The following is a 25,078-nucleotide window of genomic DNA, read 5'->3' as shown; positions in this document are numbered from 1 at the left end:
ATGTAAAATAAGTCTCTGATGTCCCCAGAGTGTGTATGTGAAGTTTTAGCTTGAAATACCACACAGATATTTATTTATAGCATCTTAAAATTGCCACTTTTAGGGGGGTGAGCAAAAACACACCGCTTCAGTATGTGCCCTTTAAATGCAAATTAGCTGCTGTGCTCTGCCTAAGAGGGCGGAGCTTTAAGAGATGATTCTCTGGTGTCAGGAGTCAGTCAGGACGTACTATAATGTCAGAAACTGTGAATATATGCTGCATGGAGATAGAACAGGTGTAGTTTAGTTTAATTAAGGTTATGTCTTCTTGATTTTATCTACTATATAGACAAGGGCTATTCAATTACAAATTCAGTTGGGCCAGATTTTCAAACCAAAAAGGTTAGCTGGGCCAGTCATTTTAGCGGCGAAGCAGCTCGTAACGACAAATTTTAAAACCAACACAAACAAATGTATTAAATTTGACCCAGGAACATCTCAAAGTGCATAAAATAATAAGTGCACAGTATTCACAACTAGTGAATACTGTGCACAGTATTAAAATGCACAGTATTCACAACTATAACAACACTGAAGGAACATATTTTGGAGCGAATAAAATTAATTGTAGCCATAATGCTGTCCATTATCGTTTTGAGCGCCCTGCTTAGTTTTGCGCACTCATTACAAAATAAACACATCGGTTTGGCGTTTGGATGTGGTGGTAAAATAAACAAGTATTTGTCAGTGCAGGCAGAGGTAAACTTACGGTTTTCATCGGCAATTTTACGTTTCAGTGTTGAGAAAGACATATTGATAGTAGCTAATCTAGGCTACTACCAGCACGCTCTGCATTGTTTGCATGTTGCTAGGCTACGTGGTATGAATTTACGTAGGAATGCGTGTTTTTGGCGGGACCATAGACATAATAAATACTTTATAATATATATATATATATATATATATATATATATATATATAATTTATATATATTAATTAGTAATTATATTACATTTTATTAAAGGTACTCTACGTGATGTCACACGTTTTTAGGCCAAAACTTTTTTTGTCACATACAGCAAACATCTCCTCACTATCCGCTAGCTGCCTGTCCCCTGAACACACTGTAAAAAAACACGGTCTCTGTAGTCGCCACAAGCTCCAAAAACAGCAATAAAAACAAACTGGTGCAGCCTGGACCACAAAATCATAATAAACATGCTCCAGCCAATAACCGACAAGAATGATTTTAAATGCACATTTATGACTGTTTCCGGAAGCACGGAGGGGAAGAGGAGGAGGAGGGAGGGTCTAGCTAGCCTCTGTTTTGTTTGACAACACTTCGAACGTCAACAGGAAGTTACTCCAGCCAGGATCGCTTAGAGAACCTTTAAATAATAATTTATAAATAATATATATTAATTTATTATGCTTATGGGCTATTTATTATGACCACGGGCTGGGCCACTCGGAGGTTGCTTCAGGGCCAATTGAATATCCCTGATATAGACCCTTTTACAGCCCACGTGATCAAATAGTGGCGCGCGCATTTTGGCAACGGAAGTGGTGTTGTTCCCCAGTGGTTCTAATGTGTTAGATATGATTTATATGATTTATATGCTCGTAATTTCTCTCGGGTGTACACACTCGGTTTCTCAACTAAATACGTATATATATCTGGTCACTGTATATTTCATCAACATACACAGCGAAGTACACAGAAACACTCGTTACAACTAATAATAAACAAATATATAAAGACCTTATGCCTTTTCAGGTGGTGCTTAATAAACTGGTACACTTTATCCATAAATCAACTCCGATGAATTGTAATAAAGTGCTCTCACCTTCATTACTGCCATATCCAGTATCACTCTGGAGGCTGTAAGCTGGATCACGAACAGTTTGTACTAATATATCCTTGAGTAACAAATTTTTAGCTTCTTCAGAAACAAAATTAATCCACCTCGTGTTCAGAGGCTCAGATTTAGGGAGTAAATGGAGAGAGCTATGTGGATTCATCCATCTAGCTACAGAACACCTAAAACGCTCAGGAGACATTCTCGTCAGTGCAGCAATGACGGACTTGCTGTGAACTCGCTCAGGGCGGTTCTATGTTAAAATGGCATTGTCTGTCAACATTCGTGGGCGGGGCCTGTGGCTAATGTGACGTCACATTGCCAGGAACCTGCAAACGGCTTGTTCAGAGACACTGCTTATGATTCATGGGGATTAAAAAAAGAGGAGTGGTAGGATTTTTGTAACATAATTATGACATAACGAGACTTGTTTAGTGAAATCACGTGACTTTTCAGTTTGATATGCGTTTCAGAGTTAGGGGGAAAAAAAGATTCACAAAAGTTTTGAAGATTCACGAAGCAGTGGAGATGCAAAATCAAAGCGCTAGTATGTGCGGGGTGGTTTGTAGGCGATCACATTGGATATGTAGGTTAGACACATTCATTGCCATATTTTATAACAGGTGAGACCATTGATGTAGTGAACGGGCACATGTTGGCGGACTACACAATAAACCCAACCCCCTCTGGCCCAAGTCAAAAAAGTCACACTCAAGTTTCTTGGATATTCTGGTCTCTAGATATTCCTCCGGTCCCTTGATCATATGTAAGTCAGATGGAATTATCCCCTTATTTTTTATAAAGCTTATAAGCCTCATCAACACACATCTCCTCAGCAGACAGCAAGATTTGAGTGTCATTCAGTGAGAGACACAGCAGCGATCTGCTCCATCAGTGTTGCGATCTACTGTACAGCATGTTCACAGCAGAGCAGATGGGTGTTTTGTTGTTTGCTCGCTGTGTTTTAAGTGTGATGAGTTTGCATATGTGTTGTCTGAAATGCATTTTCAGGATTTCTTTTTTTTGTGTGTGTGTATGTTCAGCAGTCACTTTAAGGAGGATGAGGACCTCTTGGTCATCAAAAATAATATCAACCCGCACAGCACCAAGGGTCATTGCTATAGCAACACCAGCTCAAAGAGGAATAAAGTGTCGTCCAAAGACAAACCCTCTGACGTGATATATGTTGGTCAGTATTTCTATCAGTCTCTTTGTCTGTCAATGACTTTCAGACTTTTCTACACCTGCCTAAACATTTTAGGAAGTTTGGTCTGCTGCCATTAGCAACTATAAATGTAAAGAGTATATATATATAGTATAAAATCACAAATGAGATCTCAGTTGTTTCTCTACATGTTTTTAAATGTTTGTTTGTTTAGTTGGAGGCTGGAGTAAAGATGACCCATCCTGTCCGGTTGAGCAGTTCTGCCCCCAGTATAATGAGTGGAAGATGACTGCTCCAATGCACCATCAGCGCGGTGACACGGGGGTGTGTGCTCTGGGCGGGGTCATCTATACTGTGGGCGGGTCTGATGATGTCACCTGTTTGAGCAGCGTGGAGAGGTGGGCGTTTACATCAGTTTAGAACTAAAACTTGTGAAGTGCATGAGATTCGACTCACAGGTGATTTCAATAGAGTTTAGGATTAACTTGTTGCTAAATTAATCTTCCGGTAGCCTACTCTTACTAGCGTAATTTCGTTTTTAGTAACATTAAGCCATTTTTATAAATACTTTTCAATATTAAATTATTAATTTTTTAAGCATATATTAAATACATTATATTATATACATTTTTCCACTATCTTGTTTTTTATTTACTGTGGTGATGCATTCTGGGATTGCATTTTATGTGAAGAAAGTTTAGTTTAGTATGCTCTAATGATTAAGTTAAGTAAAGACAAACCCAGCTAACAGAATTTTGTTATAAGATCGTTCTCTAAATATTCAGTGTTGGTTCTGGGAACATTAAAAACGTCCAGTTTTCTTGATGTTAGAGGAAAGTTTTTATAAGGTATAATGTTTCTCAAACGTTCTTTCAACTTAATTTTGATTAAAAACTCAACATTGTAGGAACGTTGATTTGTAACATTCAAAAGTTGTTTAAAAGTTATCTGATTTATCAGTGCAGAAATGTTTTCTGAAAATACCTGCGATTGCTGATAAAGAAGCAACTCTACCATAGCTAGGGGTCAAGAGTTCAACTAAAACAACCACCAATCTCCATGATGGTGACCTCAAACAAAACATCTAAACTTCTGTTAATTCTCAGTAAGAGCTTCTGAAGATGTGTGACAGAAATAAAGTCAATCTGGTTAGTAATAAGTGAAGCTGGTAATGCTGTTTGTGGAGATGTTTAATCAGATCTTCAGAGATTTAATGTCTTTTATCTTCAGTTCATCTAAGGCTGTGGATGAAGAAAGTCAGTTTGTGTTTTTATTTCTCTTTCTTTCAGTGGTTGTTCACAGCAGGTGTTTGAATGATTGAAAGAATATTTCAGGAACATCATACAAACCTTCAAATAACATTCTACTAACATTACGGAAACTGTACATTTTATGTTCTTGGAATGTTACAAATCAACGTTCCTACAATGTTGAATTTTAAATCAAAGTTAAGTTGAAAGAACGTTTGAGGAACATTACACCTTATAAAAATGTTCCTGTAACGTCAAGAAAACTGGACGTTTTTAATGTTCCCAGAACCAACACTGAATATTTAGAGAACGTTCTTATAACAAAATTCTGTTAGCTGGGAAGTCCCTTTAAGTTTAAGACAAGTCTTTTCACTCAGCGGCCATCTTTGAAACGCCTCTCGGGCATTCAAGTGCAGCTCCTATCTCTTTGAATGGGGAAACATTAAATTCTTCAAAGCTGTTCACCAAGCTTTCGATTAAATTTCATATTTGAAATCACCAATGAAATCTCAAAACAACTGTCTCATAAATTTGTTTCTAAACTCTCGAATCACGACAAAAAAAACCCGGCATTTTCCAGGCTGGATCAACCTAATGCGCCGTCCTAAACGCGCGTCTCTTGTGCCTCATTTCGGAGGCGCGCGTCTGAATGTTTCTATAGGAACCGGAGCTTCTAACAACAGCTGCAGTGACGCGATGACTTTACCAATCGGCGATTGGCTCTTATTTAGAAGGCGGGACTTATTCCGCCATATTGCGCGTTGCACTTTCTTCCATTCATAATAATACTAGTGCACCATTTTTCTATATATAAAGTCTTTGGTAAAGCTTAAGTAAATCTAAAAAATACATGGTACACAAATATTGGGTAAAATAGTCAATTTTTAATTATATTAAATGTTTTTGGGATCACATTTCTCAGAATTTAATTAATTTTAAGGATATTCATTTACAATTCTCATTTCTCTGTCTTTGTCTGCCATTTTATATTGATGTGTTGACTTTTCCAAAAAGGGGACAAGCAGCGCTGCCTTAGAATTTGGACAATAGTTTAATCCTAGAATGTCTAAAAACAGGAGCATGTCTATGATGCCTGAGTGAATGTGTTTATGTGTGTTAGGTATGATCCAGAGCGTAACACCTGGTGTGTGGACGTGCCCTCGCTCTCCTCGCCACGGTCAAGGGTTTGTGTTGTAGAGATGGAGGGATGTCTCATTACACTCGGGGGTTTTGATGGAATGACCTGCATTAACACAGTAGAGAGGTCTACACACAGTGACACATATGCACGTGCATCACAGAGAAACATAACTCTGGAGATATGAAGATCTTCTTAAGACAAACACATAGCTCTCTGTGCTGTAGGTATGACCCGTTGAAGAACTCCTGGTCTAAGTTGACTCCAATGCTGAGGAACAGAGCAGCTGCATCAGCTGCTGTCCTAAACGGTCAAATTTATGTCATGGGAGGAACAGATGGAGACATGCCGCTGGATTCAGGTACACAAACACATATATGTGCAAATTTGAAATGAAAAAACAAAAACTTCAATACTCATTATTCTTCTGAACTAGTGGAGCTATTTGATCCGTTTGAGGGAAGCTGGTGTCTCTGCCCCACCATGTCCACCCCGAGGGAAGCTTCAGGATGTGCCGTGTTTCTTGGCTGTCTGTATGTGGCCGGAGGACGAGACGAACTTGGTCTGTCATTGAGCACCGTGGAGAAATACGACCCAGACACTCTCCGATGGAGCCCAGTCAGGGCTATGAACAACAAGAGATTTCAGGTTCGAGGGAGTTATAGTAGTCTTCTACTGAAAGAATAGTTCACCAAAATTATATACTTACCCTCTTGTCATTCCAAACCTAAAAAAAGAATATCTTGGCCATTTTGAAATTATTCTGGTATAATCATGGCCTTTGTGTGTATGCACAGGTTTCTTTAGTGCTGTTTAATGGCTTTCTATTGGCTATCGGAGGATCTGATGGTGTTAGTGACCTTAAAACAATGGAGGCTTACAACCATGAGACAAACTCCTGGAGGTGTGTATTGTTTTAAAGTGACTCATACATATTGAGCCTTGCAAAATCTGCAGTCTTTTCAGTACCGATTATGGGGGAAACCTACAGAATAGATTTAAAAGATAGGTCACCCAAAAATTTAAATTACCCCATGATTTACTTACCCTCAAACCATCCTAGGTGTATTTATTATAAGATCATGAGGAAAAATTAAATCTACAACAATTAAAACCACAGAAACTCTGAAAGACAATGGAACTACAATGACAAACACAGATATGAGCAATCAGCATATGAATCTCAACAATGGTGACAACAAAATATTCAGACAATCAGAACAACTCTGGACATCACAAAAAGCTACTAAAAGACAGAACAAAAACTACAGCAAATATATAAGCAAATAGTTAGAATTAAAGAAAATAATAGGACAATTCAGCTGCATAATTTATTCATGCTGTGATGCATGCTGGGAGTTTGTTCCTAGCATGCATTGCGGCATGACTCTTTTGATTGTCACCATTGTTGAGATTCATGTGCTGATTCTTGATGTCTTTGTGTGTCATCTTCAAATAACTTTTGTGTTTTTTTGTTTTGTTTTTTGGTTTAGCTTCTGATTGGTTTTGTTCCTTTATATCTTCTGTTACAATATTTCAGTTATGGTCGGTTTTGTTCCATTACAAGACTTTAATGACGGTCGGTTTTATATGGTTTTCCTATGTTATGACATTTCAATAACGGTTCAGTTTTGCTGGGTTATGGGATTTCACTGACAGTCGGTTTTGTTCCATTCTCAGATTTCAATGACAGTCGATTTTGTTCCTTAACGAAGTTTAAATAATGGCCATTTTTTCCAATACGAGATTTCAGTGACAGTCAGTTTTGTTTCGTTATGAGATTTCAGTCAGACAGTCAGTTTTGATTTAAATGACGGTTGATTTTATTCGGTTACAAGATCTCAATTCAATATGTTTTGTTCTTTTACAAAATTTTAATGGCAGTTGGTTTTATTCGGTTAAGAGATCTCATCTGGATATAGACTGGGCTCAACCCTTCTTAGTTTCAGTGGGTGTGCAGGTGAAAACTTGGTTGACCACTGCAAAACTTCTCAAACATCTTTCCAACCATAGGCTCTTATGTAGAAATATAAATCTCAACAACGGTGACATGCTTCTGCCACAATGCATTCTATTATTACAGTTTTTCTCAAATGCTAAAACACATTTCACAAACGTTTCCTCCATGTTCCCCAATGTCTAAACACAACACCCTTTTCTAAAGCTACATAAACACAACCACACCTTCTCACTTCAAAACTCAAACTTTCACACCAAAAGAGCAGCTCGAAGCTTTCAAAAATGTAAACACTATACACATCATTACACACTACAGCAAAATAATTGAAAACACAATGCTCAATTTGTGAGAAGGTTCTTTGTTTCATAACTGCCAATGCATATTTTTAGAAACTTTATAGTAATGGATGTTCTTAGATCTCTGCAGAGGATTAGGCATTTAGATTTGTGAGTTTCATATGAAGAGTATAAATCTATAGTAAATTCTGCATGTACACTACTGTAACACAACTCAATGCAAAAACAGAATCTATTGCACACAACAGTACTCTTGAAAACATGATCAGGGTGTGAAGTTTTTTTATTTACTTTATTCACACCACAATCACTGTGCGGCATCATGTCGCTGAGCTGCATCGGGCCACATCACCTCATCCACATCGCAGGCTATATTGTCTCTTGCCAGGCACCGCGAGAAAAACGCCCTGGAATGGCGAATCCATCCTTGGAAGGCCTCCACTGGGATGTCAACACAGGCCAGCTCCATTGCCCTTAGGAGGTTCTCTCTAGTGTATGGTTGTCTGTCATAAACCTTCCATCTCCACGATGAGAAGAACTCCTCTATAGGGTTCAGGAAAGGGGAGTAGGGTGGCAGACAGACGTTTAAAAAGTGGTTACTGTTGGTGGTGAACCACTCTCTGATTTGGTTTGTTTTGTGGAAGCGTACATTGTCCCAAATGATCACATAAATGTGATGTGCGGGCCCAGGATGGTGTTGTTTGTGGTCCAGGAGGATGTCTTTTAGCTCCTCTAGGAAGGTGAGGAGACGTTGGGTGTTGTAAGACCCAAGGACAGCATGCCAGTGGACAAGCCCCTCCAAACCCATGGCCGCACAAAGAGTAATATTACCCCCCCGTTGGCTCTTTGGCCAATGATGTTACGGCCTCTTTGCCTTCGTTTCTGCAGGTTGAAGCCAGCCTCATCCAGGAAGAGGTACTCATGAGGTCTGGCCATCGCGTCCAACTGTAATATCCTCTGTGAAAATGTGAAAGTGCACAGGTGTTCAGAACAACAGTCAATCAGGTAGCACAGTATTGTCCAGAAGTAATGTAGCCACTGAGCAACACAGTATGTCCACTAACTGTACTGTGAACATGGATGTATACTTACTTGCACATACTCGTAACGTAGGTCTTTGTGTCGCGCAGAGTTGTTTCATCCGCATCTTTTGGTGCCGGAGAACTCGGTCTATTGTGGCCAAGCTGACATCATCAATGCTCTCAAAGTTGACATTATCGGCAATGACTTTGTCTCTGATCTCCCGGAGTCTGATGAGGTTGTTCTCACGAACCATATCCACAATGAGGGTTTCTTGTGCCGCTGTAAATATGGCAACCCTCCCACCTCTATGTGGCATTCTTTCAACTCTAAAGAAAGAAACATGTGTTGTCAATTGACATGTTTTACAATACAGTAACAACTGATTTGAAACCAATAGACTACTTTCACAGGCTTGTAAAATTGTATTGTGACAAAGAAAGCAATAGAGTACAATACCTGTTGTGTTGTCTGAATGCCCTGATAATGGTGGCCACGGTGAACCTACTCAGGTTTGGACGGACTCGTAGTCCTGCTTCAGCCATTGTCATGCCATGGACAATGACATGGTCAATGACTGTTGCTCGCATCTTGTCCGTAATGATGGTGCGAGGTTGTCTTGCTCTCCCTCCTTGACCTTCTCCTCTCCCTTGTTGGCCTGCTCCTCTTCCTCCTCTGATTTGAACTCCTCTTCCTTGTTGGCCTGCTCCTCTTCCTCCTCTGATTTGAACTCCTCTTCCTCGTTGGCCTGCTCCTCTTCTTCCATGGCCAGCTCTTCTCCCTCCTCTGACTCGAATTCCTCTTCCCATCTTCAGCAAACTGTGCACTCTGAACTTGCTTTTATACATGTGGTCACAGCATTAGCAACAAGTGTCTTCAATTTGAGTCACTGTGTGTAATGAATGACGCCAGGTGTGTTCATTGTGTTCAAATATTGCTGACTGTGGCAAGCATTTTGCATCACATGAGCTTTCATTTGAGAATATGAGCAGAGTTCTTTTGCAACTTGTGTTTTAGCAAAGAAAAATGTGTTAAGATTTATGAGAACGGAGGATTGTGTTTTGTGAATTGTGTCTTCATGTGAAATGTGTTTATGATATTGGAAAATGATGGCTAGATTTAGTAAATGTGTTTAGACAACTGGTCATTTGGTTTAGAGGATTGGCTTTTGTGTTTTAGCATTTGAGAAAAACTGTAAGTTGAAGTTTACTGCATTACATCTACATGATAAAAAAAAAACACTCTTTGTAAGATTAGACCACTAGATGATGACAACCTCTTCATCAGATTTCAGTGTCGGTCGGTTTTGTTCCATTATGAGATTTAAAGGTGCTACAGAGGATGTTTTGTTTTATACATTTTTGCAATATTACTTGAAACTGTCTTTATGGTCACTTATGGTCGGATTTGTTTCTTTACAAGATCTCAATGATTGTTGGTTTTGTTTCTTTGTTCCTTTACGAGATTTCAAAGATGGTTGGTTTTGTTTCATTGCGAAATTTTATTGACAGTCAGTTTTGTTCCTTTACGAGACCTCAATGGTTAACGGTTTTGTTTTGTTATGAGATTTCAATGACGGTTAGTTCTGTTCCGCTGATGATGGTCAGTTTTGTTGTGTTATGGGATCTTGGTTGGTTTTGTTCTGTTACGAGATCTCAATGACAGTCAGTTTTGTTTCTTTATGAGATTTCAATGACGGTTGGTTATGTTCCTTTACAAGATTTCAGTGATGGCCTGTTTTGTTCCATTACGACATTTCAATGATGGTCGATATTGTTTCATTTCAAGATTTTAATGACGGTTGGTTTTCAGTGTCAGTTTTATTTGGTTACACGATTTCAATGATGATCATCTTTGCTCCGCTATGAGAATTCAACGATGGTCAGTTTTGTTCCATTATGAGATTTGTTTTGTAACAAAAGTTCAATGATGGTCGGCTTTGTTTATTTACGAGATCACAATGATTGTCAGTTTTGTTCCTTTTTTCCTTTACAAGACTTTAGAGATGGTTAGTTTTGTTTCATTGTGAAATTTCAATGATGGTCGGATTTGTTCGGTTATGGGATCTCGGTATTGTTCGTTTACAAGATCTCAATGACAGTCGGTTTTGTTCCGTTATGAGATTTCAATGATGGTTGAATTTGAAACAGTTCAAACTGTCAGTTTTGTTTGTGATTTTCTGTTTTTTTTTTTAATCAAAAAATGCAGTCTTGATAAGCAAGAGACTTCTTTCAAAAACTTTAAAAATAGTAATGAAAAAAATAGAACGCTTTGATGTAAGAAGTAAATAAGGTATTATATCATTTGTGATGTGAAACTAACTAACTACCTGCATGGTATGTAGGGATTATTTTTGCCCCAGGGTTACACCCCTTATTTTCTGGGGTTTATTTTAACCCTTTATTCAGTACAGTTTATGGTGACTGTACTGGGGCATTGGGCGATATGTGATGTGCTGTATGGATTATTTTACACCAGGGTTACACCCTTTATACAGTACAGCTTATTGCGACTACACTGGGGCATTAGGACCCACTGGCCTCTCTAACACCTCTTCCTGCAGCTTCTCAGTCTACCAAGAGGTCTCCCATCCAGATATAGACTGGGCACAACCCCTCTTTGCTTCAGTGGGTGTGCAGGTGAAAGCTTTAGGTTGATCGCTGCAGGGCCTCTTAAGCATCTTTCTAAACATAAACCCTCATAGACATATTAATCTCAACAATGGTGACATGCTTCATTCTGCAGTGTATTCTATTATTAAGTTGAAGTTTACTGCATTGCATCTACATGATAAAAAAACACTCTGCGTAAGATTAGACCACTAGATGATGACAACTTCTTCATCATCAAGTTGCCACAGGTAACACAATTTCAGCAGCAAGAGAAAAACTAATACTAAAGGTATGTTTACACGACAACGATGTACTAAAAATAGACGTTTTTTGTACAGATGACGTTATCAAAAATCCCCATTCACATGGCTCTGCGCAAATGACTAAAAACGCTGTATTACGCATGCCAGACAAGTAGTTGGCGATGTCACTTTGTAAAAAAAAAAACATTCCCATTCTTTTAAAAAGCACTCAGGGGGGTTGTGGCCTGATTCAAAGCTTGTCACAAACAATTTTTTTGTCCAAAATATCCTCTACTGTGTGGTGTCATTAATATTTAACTGCTCCCGATCAAAACTGAGCTGAGCCTACTGACAACGTTGATTGTCTTCTGTTTGTTTTTCTTCTCAAGTCACGTTATCTTGTGTCACTGTGAAATTGATACAATCAACAGGTGTGTGGTCTCGCGGTCCAGTCGAATCATCTAGTGTGCGCGTTGAGAAAAAAATTGGTTGAAAATGTAATTATGTCTGTGGTCTCCCACAGTTTTAAAAATCGGTAAAGATTTGAAAATCATCTAGTGTGTTCCAAGGACATGTGATTTTTTGCATGTTAGGGACAGAAACAATATTATTTTTCTTAATTAGCAGATAATTTTGCTTGTTTTAAACAAAAACTCAATTTTTACTTTTTATTTTCCAGACAACAAAAAAAAATCTTATGTCTTTTTACTTATCTAGTAAAAGCATTTGGATTTAAGAAGTTATTCTAAGATGACACACAAAGACACAAAGAATCAGCACATTAATCTCAACTATGGTGACAATCATGCTGGGAACAATAGTACAAAACTCCCAGCATGCATCACAGCATGAATAAATTATGCAGCTGAATTGTCCTATTATTTTTTTTAATTCTAACTATTAGCTTATATTTTTTGCTGTGGTTTTTGTCCTGTCTTTTAGTAGCTTTTTGTGATGTCCAGAGTTGATCTGATTGAATATTTTGTTGTCACCATTGTTGAGATTCATACGCTGATTGCTCATATCTGTGTTTGTCATTGTAGTTTAGTATTTTCTGCAAAAAAAACAATGATTTATCTTTGTTCTGCTGTTTTCTCATGTTTCAAACAGGGATTGTAATTTGAATGCATTAAGGGCACAACACAATAATTACATCAGCAATTCTTGCTTTTTTGCAACGATTATAAAATCATTATCGGATTTCATTTCAGCTTTATTTGCTACTGCAAACATGTTTAACAAACAAACATAAAAGTTAAGAGCCCAACTAATGGAAACACCAATCACCATTATGGTGACTTGAAACAAACATAAGCGTTAAACTTATTTTAATTCTCAATAAGAGCTTCTGTAGATGAATGACACAAATAAAGTCAATCTGGTTAGTAATATTAAAGGCTGTAATGAGGTTTGTGGAGTTGTTTAATCCACCTCAGCAGAGATCTGGAGAGATTAAATGTCTTTTATCTTCAGTTGATTTCATCTAAGGCTGTGGCTGAAGTCAGTTGTAGCTCTTTTGTTTCTGTTTGTCTCTTTTTTCTGTTCTCTTCTTTCCTTTAGTGATTCTGCATGTTAACAGGCTTGTTAATGCTAAGATGATTCTATAAATAATGTATAAAGATTTTTTTTTAGCTCAGATAAGGTCCAGTTCTGGTTTATTTCTTTGCTCTTGGCTGACATGTGGCATTGCTATGGCCTGCTTGTGGCCCATATCTGGTAAACAGGTGCAGTCCTCTCAAGTGCCATCATTCCCGCCACATGTGGCCCAGATCATCATACCACGCATGGCAGATGTGGGACGGCACAAAGTTGCTGTCTGGGGAGTGCCATTTGGAACTCAATTATAGAGATATTTTTATTAAACTATATGTTGATAATGATTAAACACTTCCCAAACTATGGCTTGAGGGTGAGTAAATCTTGGGATAATTATCATTTTAGGGTGAACTAACCCTTTAAATATGCCATTAATGTGTAAAGAACACTCTTATACTTTAAACATTCATGAAAGGAATAGTTCATCCAAAAACAAAAATTCTGTCATTATTTACTTTCAGAACAGAAGTCTAAATGAAAATCCATACTATACCTTTCTCTTCATCTCTCACATTCATTCTGTCTTCTTTTGTGTTTAGACATTTTGGAAGTATGAAGTCCAAGCATCCAGGTGGACATGTTGCTCTGGTTAAGGCTGTGTGAAATGTATAGACTGAAATGATGTCTGATGATATTAATAGTAATAAATGACTGTGAAATGACATTTTGTATAATTTCTTGACCCTCACAAAAACAAACTGCTTTTATACCATGTTTTCCAGTATCAGATTGAATGATAATACCATAGTATTTTATTCCAACTGTGGTAGATAAAAATGGAAATAATGGAGAACACCATGGTACTTTTTTGTTCAGAAATTCATTTGACCACTTTCCACAGAGCAACTAGCCTATATGTCAATTAAATATTGTACGTTATTGTAGAAATTGTGATGACTATTTCTCCAGGAATGGGAATCACAATTTTAAAATTCCCATGACCATGGAAAAATCTTATGCTGTACTCTGCCTTTACTAAGAAATGAAGTCTGTTGCTATGTTACTGTGGTGGATAGATGTAGCCTTGGCAACTAAAGAGACACTTGATGTCTTTTTACAGAGTAATAGTTATTATTCATGATGAATAAGATGCTGTTCAAGGTTGTCCAGCACACGGCGCTGTGTCTGACACTTTAAAATGCCACGGCGATCTTACCTCTCAATGTTAGTTGATGTAGAAGTTGAGAGACTGCGAGCCACAGGTTTTATTTTAAAAAAAAAAAAAAAAAAATCAGAAAAAAATAATCTCAGAAAGTACAATTGAAGCTTGATTAAATGTAAGATCGGCTGACTTTTCACAAGCTTTGATGTCACCATGTTTTTTGGATAACACTTTTACCTCAAAAAGTTGTACCTATCTTCCTGATGTGGATATTTTTGACCGTTGATTGAATAACGGTTTTTTTTTTAAATCGTAAAGCGCGCGATGCCTGAAGCTCTGGCTCATGAGGAAGAAACTGTGGCCGTGACGTTTCCGTCCGCGAGCCACTCGCCAGATGAAAAGATGAGCGGCGCGTGCTACACCAACCACACATTTGAATACGATGATGGGAGCACGCGCACCGCGCGCCTGAGGTAAAGTGCGCGCACAGTTGTCTTCTTCGGAACTAACAAACATCTAAGCTAGAAATGCGATAGATAGATAGATAGATAGATAGATAGATAGATAGATAGATAGATAGATAGATAGATAGATAGATAGATAGATAGATAGACTGATTTTATATTCTTTTTTAAAGTACTGGTGGCTCATACTACATTCCCTGTGAGAAAGTAGTAACATCTGTTGTAAATGTATTATGGTACATTTTGTCTTGGTCGGTGGTAATGCAGCTAACTTATTTTCATTTGTTAAAATGTCAAATAGTCTATTTCAAGTCTCTGTGCCGTTTCTTTTACTGGTAGTCCCACATGTGGCCCCAGTTGTGGGGGCAAAGGGGTGGTCTTAAATGTGCAGGACCTTGAGATGACCACTGGACCATCAGCGGTTCCTTCCCTTCAAACCTACTTTCGGTTCCGAGACCTGTTACTAGGAGACCAGACGTTTCATGATGACAGGTACATGAATAGTGACAATGTACAGTAAAAAATTGTCCTGTGAATTTACAGTAAAATACCGGCAAAAAAGTTACCAATAATTTACTGTTAATTTTACTGTTCTTTCAACATCAACATTACAGTATGTTGCCGTAAATATACCATGCACTCAATTAAAACTCGAGTCAACAAATTTCATTTGCAGAAATCATCTACCTTAAATTGGCTGACTGATGTTTAAATTCTTAAACTAATATTTATTACTGAGCATATTATTCACTTGAACTTATTTCATTTGAGTAAATTGAAAGAATATTACTAAAGTAAAAATAACCAAATTAAACAAAATCATTAAAACCACAAGCCAGCTTAAATCTCTTGCAGATAACTGCTAGCTAACAACAACACATGTGCAATTAAAATTAGCTGAGAGATTGTCATTGCATCAGCAATTACACAGTTAAATAAAACAACATGCAGGATAACATCAGTGTTTCTCAGCTCATCACTGACTGAAGCACAGGCTTTACTGTCCAGCACAATGGTGACCCACAAAACTCAACATCTTGTTCAAAAACACATAAAGTACCACTTCAATTCAACATTTACTCTACTGATCAATTATTGAGTTCTATTAAATTTCACTAATACTTCAGTGAAATTAACTTGTTTTATTCAATAAATTACGTTACATTTTACAGTACATTGCTGTTTTTTCATGATTTTACGGTAATCTGTATATGACTGTTTTTCTACAGTTTGTTGCTGTAAAATGAATTTACAGTTTATTACTGTAGAAAAGTGTTTCACTATGCATGTTTTTTTCATCTTACACCTTTAACCCTTTAAAGCCCCGGGTATACTTCGGCCGTCCACGTTCGTGCACAGTCCACATGATGTAATTTTCGTCATGCGGAGGGCTCGCGACCAAATTTCAAGACTGCGCGGACGGTGCGTGTGCAACAGGGCATGCGCAAGCAGGACAGACGAGTCCACTAGGTGGCAATACACACAGTACTGAGCAAAATGTGTAGTCGAAGAAGTGTGTGTAAAGAGCGATTCAAAAACAAGACAAGTAAACTTAGAAGCATGCTTTCTCCATCGTTTTTTTTATTCCTGTAGCTTCTGAACTATGTTGCAATGGTGGATGCACTATTTTTCTTCCCTGATCACCGAATGTCCGGTTGAAGTATAGAAGTATAGAAAAAAATTGTACTGCACATGTGTCGAACTCGGTCTTCCGTGCGCATCCTTGGTTTAGTAAACTTTGAAAGATGCGCGGATGGGACCACGCGCAAGACGCGTCCGGGCGCGGAAAGTGAAGTATACCCGGGGCTTAAACCCCACAACAAAATCCCCAGTGTTTAATGAACACTTATATGTGTCCACACTACAGAGTGTTAGAGTAACACTGAAGCACTGTTGAATTTAATGAGAATGATTAATTAAGTGATAATTGAGAATTGGTGATGAACACCTGCTGTTAACAAGCAGAATCACTGGAGGAAAAGAAAAAACAAGAAAAAAACAGAAAAAAAGACAAAGCAGAAACACAAGAACTACAACTGACTTCTATCCACAGCCTTATGAAATCAACTGAAGATAAAAGAAGACATTAAATCTCAGCAGAGGAGGGTTAAACAACAAAAGGAAAATTACCAGCTTCACTTATTACTAACCAGATTGACTTTATTTCTGTCATATGTCTACAGAAGCTCTTATTGAGAATTAACAGAGCTTCAGATGTTGTATTATTGTTTTGTTTGATGTTACCATGATGGAGATCAGTGCTTTCTTTAGTTGTGCTCTTGACACTTGACTTGTAACGTAAGTTTCTCTTTGATTGCTATAAATGTGTTTTTTTAAGATACACTTGTTCTGGAATACACTTGTTCATATCTGTTATGACATGATCATTTTGTAGTTTTCCAGTGTCTAATTCAGGGATGGGCAAACTTGGTCCTGGAGGGTCACTGTCCCTGTAGAGTTTAGCTGCAACCCTGATAAAGCTCACCTACGTGTAATCCTGAAAACCTTGATTAGCTGGTTTAGGTGTGTTTGATTAGGGTTGGAGCTAAACTCTGGCCCTCCAGGACAGAGTTTGCCAACCCCTGGTCTAATCCATTATCAGATTTTTTTTTTTTTTAAATAAATTTAGTTTTATGGTACCAACACTGTGATACTACAGCAAAGGATAAAGCAGTGCTGAGCAATCAGTTAAGGATTTTTAAACTCATCATTTTCAAAAGATGTTTGAACTACGACATCATTTAGATTCACAGAGACATCAAGAATCAGCGTATGAATCTCAACAATGGTGACAATCAACAAAAAGATAAACAGATCAGCTCTGAATATCACAAAACACAAAAAGTCAACACAAAAACAACAGCAAAAATAAAGGCAAACAGTAAGAATTTAAACAAAATAACCAGACAGTTCAGCTGCATAATTTATTCAGTGCATGCTGGGAGTCATGGATGATTTTAGTACAATGCTGGTACCCAGAATGTATTGCTGCATGAAGCTTTTCATTGTCACCATTGTTGTGATTCAAACGCAGATTCTTGATGTCTGTGTGAGTCTGAATGAGTCAGTAGTTCAATATGTTTTGAGCACAAACTGTTTTCAAACTCCTTCATATTACATGGTTGTAACAACACTGATGGATCTCATGCTGTAAAAATCACAGAAATACCATAATAAAAATATAAAACATGATCTATAAAATTATAGACCAGACTCTGATGAGATTAATAGCAGGTCATTAAATCATGATTGGAACTATAAATGGCTAATATCATATGATCACATTTTCTTTTTTGCCATAATAAATGTGTTTTAAAAACACAATTACAGCAGCCAAAGAAAAACTAGTGTTAAATACTCAAGGGTCAAGAGCACAACTAAAGTAAACACTGACCTCCATCATAGTAATGTCAAACAAAACAATAAAACAACATCTAAGCCTCTGTTAATTCTCAATAAGAACTTCTATAGACGTCTGACAGATATAAAGTCAATCTGGTTAGTAATAAGTGAAGCTGGTAATGCTGTTTGTGGAGATGTTTAATCAGATCTTGAGAGATTTAATGTCTTCTTTTATCTTGTTTCATTTCTGATTTAAACTTTGTTCTTGTTTCTCTTTCCTTCATTGATTCTGCTTGTTAACAGCAGGTGTTCATCAGTGTCTGAATTTACACACGTGTTTTCATTCACTCTCTCAAGTGGACTATATTAGTGCACTATTGTAGGGAATAGTGAATGAGGGTGTGGTTTAGAACAGCCTCAGAGTGTCGACTTTAAGCACTGTTCATTCACGGTATATTGCTGTAGGCTACTTTATCGAAAACTTCAAATATTACCCAGAATGCATTGTTTTCTATGGTATATTACTGTTTTAATGGAAAACAGCATGTTACTGTTAAAATTTGGCCGAATTTTAACAGCAATTTTTTACAGTGTATTGTCCAGTTTTGCCATTGTTCCACCTGCAAATTCATACATTTCTCATTGAAGACCAGCAGTCAGAACTACATCCAAATGACCAGCAGATACAAATAAATTATATTCATTTAGGAGTTATGATGTTTCTGAAATGCAGCCCCTGGTTAGTACTGACTGCATCACAAAAAAAAGTGTATTTCACTTAGAGTGTTTGTATTGTATGAAAAGTAAGCAATTAGCAATCATATAGCAACACATTGGCAAGCACCCAGAACATATGGAAAATATATATAACTGTTTGAAAATCATGTTTGCAGTTGTTTTTTAAACCGCTGATCAAGAGAACAACATCCTTGAATGTTAAGAAAAAGTCCCATTGTGTGTGTGTGTGTGTGTGGGCACACGGCCACATCTCTCCAGATCGACAGAAATAGCCTCTTGAGCAGGTTATTATCTGTAATTTCCTCTGAACAGGAGAAAGAGAGAAGGGTGGGCACTGCGGAAAGGTGGAAAGAGAAAAAAAACAAAAGAATTGCTCATTTGACTGAAATATTTAAATTTTCTTTGGTGCATTTATTCCTCATTCATTCAAAGTTCTCTTTGTAAACACATTATGATAACACTACAGTACATACACTCGTGTGACTTTGCACCATTACAGAGACAAACAGCATCGCTTGAGGCATGTTGCTTAGATAAGCATCATACACTATCCAAAAAAAAAAATCTATTTATTTTTAATAAGCTTTATGCATTAACAGAACTAGTAAGGTTCACGTTTTACAGCTGTTGTGCATGTTGCAGCCTACTTAGTTAGGCCCATATTTGATATAGAGATGTTAGTAAAACTAATAAACAATTGGTGTGCAGAGGCATATACAACAGAAAGAGAGACTGAGCAGAACTCTGCCAGCGAAGCGCATGCTTGTGCGCCTGCAATCAAGAGTGTGTGGGCGGGTTTTTTTGAACCGCGCCGCTGAAGATTATGTACTTCCATAACAATCCTCTCAGCTCAGATCTCCGCACATCCTCGTCTAGAAACCCTCTGGGTTTTCTCTGTTATGGAACAGAAGAATGCAGTGCCGTCATGGGTTAACCCAGCTCTGGTCAACTGGAGGCTGGACTCTTTTGGTAGCGATGCTGGGCAGAGGTAGGATGCGTCTCTAAGAGTCACTGCAGTCTTTTGCATGACTGAATAACTGGAAATGATCACTGAGTCTGGCTGAAGTAGGAACGCTGTAGTGGATTTCAGATGCTGCTAGTGCTGCACTTCTCAAAGTTTTTTTGCATTCTTTAAAATATTAATCATTTGTTATTCCAGTTTCACTTTTTTTACATGTAATTCATGCTAAATATAATCACTAACAAAGATATGTGGAATATTTTGGACACTACATTGTGCCAGGGGGTTGTAACGTTGATGGCTCCGTCTCACTTTATTACGGCAAATAAAACCACCGTTCCTGTGGTCTCCATGGGAACTGGAGGACACATCGCATCTCCAATCTGGGATTGTAATGTAGAGAATTGCTCTTAGTGCTGAACTATGTAAACAGAGTAAATCTGACTGAGAAAGCTGGGGAGAGAGTCCTTGTGCATCAAATATCACTCATCAGTTTCACAACACGCACAGGAAAACTCACATATACTGGCACATAGTTCTGTTGACATTATATAACATAGTTTATGTATAACGATCATGCACATTCATATCTACATGAGTATTGAATGCATAGCGTGTCTGCTTTTCAAGATTTTAGGTTCAAATTTGTGTTTATTTCACTATATTTAATCACATTTTGACTAGTACTGCGACAAGTGATTTTTTCTACTAATGCATGCATGCATGATGATATATTCATGAAATAATTCACAAAATGCTGTTTAAAATAGTTTAGATGGAGTTTAGCATGCTGCACCACAGAATTGGTCAACTTTCTAAAAGTATTTCATGTCAACTACCCACATACATGAATACGCCCTGTCTTACCCACACAAAGCACTGACTTTATTAGGCAGTATTGCTGTAGCTTCTTAACCTTCACCAATGTTAAGCTTTCACGATAAAGTAAACATTTCTTTGCCCATTTCACTTTCTCTTCATGTTTATATTTATATGATCTGTCTGTCTATATATAGACCTTATTCAGAGCAGCGCCATGACAGATATGAGAGCGAGGCTGTGAGGGATAGACTTATGATGTTTTCAATGGCATCTGCTGTAAAAAACTGTATAAAGCTCTTAGATCACGTAATTTTCCAGAGTTAATTTTGTCGGGTTTTTTTTTTTTTTTTTTGTCAACTGAAGTTCCTCTGAAAGATATTTTTGCAGTTTTTGTCAGCAGAACAAGCCAAAGACACATTAAATAAGAGATGAGACACATAAATCCCTCACAACCTCGCTTTCATTCCCGGTAAAAATCAAAGATGGTGCTGCTGTGAATAAGGTCTATTGCGACAGAGTATAGTTGGTAACTTATTCCTCTTTTAAAAAACTAAACTTGTTTAACACAAAATACATCTCTTCTCATTTTTTTTCACTACGTATGTGCCACAAGAGAAATATTAAAGGGGTCCTTGATTATGATTTCTCTTTTTTTAATTTTAGTTAGTGTGTAATGTTGCTGTTTGAGCATAAACATCATCTGCAAAGATACGACACTCAAAGTTCAATGCAAAGGGAGATATTTTCTTTTAAAGAAATCTCTTTTTAAGGACTAAACGGCTGGTACTACAACGAGCCTCTTCTCGGGTTAAGTGACATCACAAACCACTAAATTTACATAAACCCCGTCCCCGAGAACACACAACAAATGGTGTGATGCCATGTTGGGCTGCTTTAGAGAAGAGGAAGAGTTGTTGTAGTAGAGTGTTGTTGTCATGCCGTCATTTTACGCCAGACTGCTTCACAAACGAGGGTCAATTCAACACTGGATTTGCACAAAAGATTAACATGACGGCACAAATTTATCCACTAACCATTCAGAAACGTCCAGTTTCATTGTAAAAGTTGTAACTTCTTCCTGAGTCTCTCCATCAGTGTCGACTCCGGTTTGAACAATGTAAGGCTGAACACCGTTACTGACAATCATCATTTTGGCTGCGTGAGATTCTCCAACTTTGTTGTTGTTGAGCTGTTAAAGCTCCGCCCTCTTCTGGAAAGGGGGCCGGGAGCAGCAGTTCATTTGCATTTAAAGGGACACACACAAAATTGTGTGGTTTTGCTCACACCCAAATAAGGGCAAATTTGACAAGCTATAATAAATGATCTGTGGAGTATTTTGAGCTGAAACTTCACAGACACATTCTGGGGACACCAGAGACTTATATTACATCTTGTAAAAGAGACATTATAGGTCCTCTTTAAGAAAATTAATTAAGGCAGTTATATACCGTTATCAGAACATGCTGAAGTAGATTCAGCTCTTATCATCTCAATATGCACCATTAATGCAGCGTCAGATGTCAAAAGCTCCATCAGTTTTTACTTTAAAGGTGCCCTAGAACTTTTTTTTAAAAGATGTAATATAAGTCTAAGGTGTCCCCTGAATGTGTCTGTGAAGTTTCAGCTCAAAATACCCCATAGATTTTTTTTAATTAATTTTTTTAACTGCCTATTTTGGGGCATCATTAGAAATGAGCCAATTCAGGGTGTGTGGCCCTTTAAATCTGGTGCTCCACGCCCCAAGAGCTCGCGCTTGCCTTAAACAACATAAAAAAAGTGCAAACAGCTAATATAACCCTCAAAATGGATCTCTACAAAGTGTTTGTCATGCAGCATGTCTAATCGCGTAAGTACAGTGTTTATTTTGATGTTTACATTGATTCTGAATGAGTTTGTTTGAGGCTATGCTCCGTGGCTAACGGCTAATGCTACACTGTTGGATAGATTTATAAAGAATGAAGTTGTGTTTATGAATTATACAGACTGCAAGTGTTTAAAAATGAAAATAATGATGGCTCTTGTCTCCGTGAATACAGTAAGAAACAATGGTAACTTTAACCACATTTAACAGTACATTAGCAAAATGCTAACAAAACATTAAGAAAGACAATTTACAAATATCACTAAAAATATCATGTTATCATGAATCATGTCAGTTATTATTGCTCCATCTGCCATTTTTTGCTATTGTTCTTGCTTGCTTACCTAGTCTGATGATTCAGCTGTGCACAGATCCAGACGTTAATACTGGCTGCCCTTGTGTAATGCCTCGATCATGGGCTGGCATATGCAAATATTGGGGGTGTACATATTAATGATCCCGACTGTTACGTAACAGTCGGTGTTATGTTGAGATTCGCCTGTTCTTCGGAGGTCTTTTAAACAAATGAGATTTATATAAAAAGGAGGAAACAATGGAGTTTGAGACTCACTGTATGTCTTTTCCATGTACTGAACTCTTGTTATTTAACTATGCCGAGGTAAATTCAATTTTTGATTCTAGGGCACCTTTAACTTTCTGTAGTGAATAATTGACTTTGGTTTTGAGACTTCTTTATCGTTATAACTCTAGCACAAAGTTTGCACATTGCTTGTATGGTATCCCCCCCCAAGTGATGTGTCCTAGTGCCGGGACTGCTAATGCTAGATACACAGACACGCTGCTGTGAGCATGTAAGATATTCTGCTGCTGCATGAATAGACATATATAAATCCTGTAGCAGATCTAGGCAGGTGGAGCTGGGGGAGGTGGAGGGTTTCAGAGAACTATTCTCTGATAGTGTACTGCAGGACTAGCTTACAGCAAACAGTGAACCAGACTTTTTAATTGTTGGGCAAGCAATCTCATTGGCTGCAGGATAAGCAGAGGCCAATCAGCTTGTGCCATGCAGTAACGATGTGATTGACTGCAGATTGCATGTAAAGGACCTATCGGTCTGCACCCTCTAGAGTTTCATGACTGAACTAGATATTAAATTGATCTTGATTGACAGTGGTTAATGCTAGACTGATGTTTTTTCCTGCAGGGTCCATGTGGAGTTTTATGTGGATGAGAACACGTTTAAAGAGAGACTCAAACTTTTCTTCATCAAAAACCAAAGATCCAGTAAGTCTCACACTTTTGACCTTTGGCCTTTAATTTGTCCTCATATTTTAGTATTTTAATGCATAAACTTTCACCTCCAGGTTTAAGGATTCGAATATTTAACTTCTGCCTGAAGCTGTTAACATGTGTTCTCTACATCATACGAGTCATGACGGACAATCCGGCCCAGCTCCGCCACACATGGTCAGAACTGTGTTTCAATGTTTGTGGGTGTAAAATGGCTTAAAGAATATGATAATATGCGCACATCCAAACACTACTTCAGCAGGTGCTCGATCAAAAGAAAACTGAGCTTAAAAATGCAAAAGAACCGACACCACGCTATTATGAAGACCGTTTGTGTTTGAAACGCTGCAATTTATTTAACTTCTTTGGCATTGTGCCGATTCTTTTGCATTTCACTTAAAGAGTATGATTACCATGACTCATTTCTGCTGGTGTTAGATAATATTTTTAATATTTAAAGAAAGTTAGTGAATCATTTATTATGCTGCAGTAAAATATCCCTATAGATTGATGTGTCACAGTAAGCGACCCACACCTCCTCTCTCTACAGCGTCAACTGCAACAGCACCACGCAGACCAACGAGATCAACTGGTGAGAAAACCATCAGCATCAATTTGCAGTTTATTTTCGGTTATGCAGATGTGATTCGAGGTTGATTTTATGCTTCTAATGTATTTGCTCTAATCCGTCTCTTTCTTCCAGGGAGCTGATATTCTGGGTCGACAGAAAAGTACCAGTGTGGGCCATTCAGGTGAGTCCAAGGAAAACAAAGCATTTATATTTAAATTTATTGATTAAACACTGCTTTGTGAATTTTCGAAACATTTATAAATTTTGCTTTGAATGATGATTTCATTGAAAACGAGGACACTAGGGTTACACCCCTACTCTATAATGACAAGTGCGATGGGATTTTTAATGACCATTAATTAAGATTTGAATTGCATGTATATTGTGTTGACCAGCAGGTGCCGCCAGACTGTGGTGTTTCAAGCGCTTCAAAACAGTGAATCATTTTGCAAAGCAACTTGTTCAGTTGATTAAGAGCTTTGAAAAGCTTTGTTTCTCCCCTACTGCGTTCTCCAAAGCCATTTATAAACCAGCATAATCCAAGCAGAAGCACTTAATCCAAAGACAGTGCTACCATGCCAGATTTCCGTAAATACTGGAACAGTACAATGCTGTTGCAGCAGAAATTCTACTAAAAAAGCTAGTTAAATCAAGAGGGGTGTTTTCAGTCATTTTTTGAAGTTTGCAATGCATTCCCCTGTTTAGGCAAAGGTTCATTCCACCACCCAGGAACAGTGAATGTGAAAGATTTTGAAAGTGACACTGCTACCGGATACTCATTGACTGATGCAAGGAACAACACAAAACAAATGCTGTGTTTGAAATCATTATTCTTTATTCCCTTCATTA

The 25,078-nt window shown here is 37.8% G+C and overlaps 3 protein-coding genes and 1 long non-coding RNA gene across 14 annotated transcripts in view; 2 read left to right on the top strand and 2 right to left on the bottom strand.

Moving 5' to 3' along the window:
* The window catches only part of si:ch73-29c22.1 (kelch-like protein diablo), a 17,151-nt gene extending 3,372 nt beyond the window's left edge, over nucleotides 1–13,779 (top strand). The window contains exons 2-8 of one of the 2 annotated variants that reach the window (XM_048166785.1): nucleotides 2,885–3,027; nucleotides 3,218–3,401; nucleotides 5,374–5,517; nucleotides 5,619–5,752; nucleotides 5,828–6,039; nucleotides 6,189–6,295; nucleotides 13,657–13,779. In XM_048166785.1, coding sequence (XP_048022742.1) covers nucleotides 2,885–3,027; nucleotides 3,218–3,401; nucleotides 5,374–5,517; nucleotides 5,619–5,752; nucleotides 5,828–6,039; nucleotides 6,189–6,295; nucleotides 13,657–13,720 — 988 coding nt within the window. In that variant the 3' untranslated portion in view covers nucleotides 13,721–13,779. Of the gene's footprint in view, nucleotides 1–2,881; nucleotides 3,028–3,217; nucleotides 3,402–5,373; nucleotides 5,518–5,618; nucleotides 5,753–5,827; nucleotides 6,040–6,188; nucleotides 6,296–13,656 lie in introns of both variants that reach the window. The other variant, XM_048166784.1, reaches the window with a different exon arrangement.
* Nucleotides 5,884–14,543, bottom strand: LOC125253043. Of its 3 annotated transcripts, XR_007181340.1 has the most exons (4): nucleotides 14,457–14,543; nucleotides 14,274–14,306; nucleotides 13,611–13,712; nucleotides 12,843–13,337 (listed from the first exon to the last, which is right to left on the bottom strand). It is a non-coding gene; the product is annotated as an uncharacterized LOC125253043 (long non-coding RNA). The 3 variants fall into 3 exon arrangements; XR_007181339.1 differs by lacking the exons at nucleotides 12,843–13,337; nucleotides 14,457–14,543 and adding an exon at nucleotides 5,884–6,016 and having other exon boundaries at nucleotides 14,274–14,401; XR_007181338.1 differs by lacking the exon at nucleotides 14,457–14,543 and having other exon boundaries at nucleotides 14,274–14,401.
* On the bottom strand, nucleotides 8,467–10,254 carry LOC125253042. The gene is made up of 3 exons (XM_048166786.1): nucleotides 9,127–10,254; nucleotides 8,740–8,996; nucleotides 8,467–8,604 (listed from the first exon to the last, which is right to left on the bottom strand). Exons 1-3 carry the CDS (start codon nucleotides 9,513–9,515, stop codon nucleotides 8,567–8,569), a joined length of 684 nt encoding a protein of 227 aa, XP_048022743.1. The 5' UTR covers nucleotides 9,516–10,254; the 3' UTR covers nucleotides 8,467–8,566.
* The window catches only part of kcnt1a (potassium sodium-activated channel subfamily T member 1a), a 27,303-nt gene continuing 16,615 nt past the window's right edge, over nucleotides 14,391–25,078 (top strand). For 6 of the 8 annotated variants that reach the window (XM_048166780.1, XM_048166779.1, XM_048166778.1 and 3 more), the window contains exons 1-6: nucleotides 14,391–14,692; nucleotides 15,023–15,175; nucleotides 23,573–23,652; nucleotides 23,733–23,835; nucleotides 24,209–24,250; nucleotides 24,362–24,410. In XM_048166780.1, coding sequence (XP_048022737.1) covers nucleotides 14,544–14,692; nucleotides 15,023–15,175; nucleotides 23,573–23,652; nucleotides 23,733–23,835; nucleotides 24,209–24,250; nucleotides 24,362–24,410 — 576 coding nt within the window. In that variant the 5' untranslated portion in view covers nucleotides 14,391–14,543. Of the gene's footprint in view, nucleotides 14,693–15,022; nucleotides 15,176–19,513; nucleotides 19,752–23,572; nucleotides 23,653–23,732; nucleotides 23,836–24,208; nucleotides 24,251–24,361; nucleotides 24,411–25,078 lie in introns of those variants that run through there. The other 2 variants (XM_048166781.1, XM_048166783.1) reach the window with 2 other exon arrangements.

Source organism: Megalobrama amblycephala, linkage group LG18 (assembly GCF_018812025.1).
Source record: "Megalobrama amblycephala isolate DHTTF-2021 linkage group LG18, ASM1881202v1, whole genome shotgun sequence".
Lineage (NCBI taxonomy): Eukaryota > Metazoa > Chordata > Actinopteri > Cypriniformes > Xenocyprididae > Megalobrama > Megalobrama amblycephala.
This window is presented reverse-complemented; position numbering and strand designations above follow the sequence as displayed.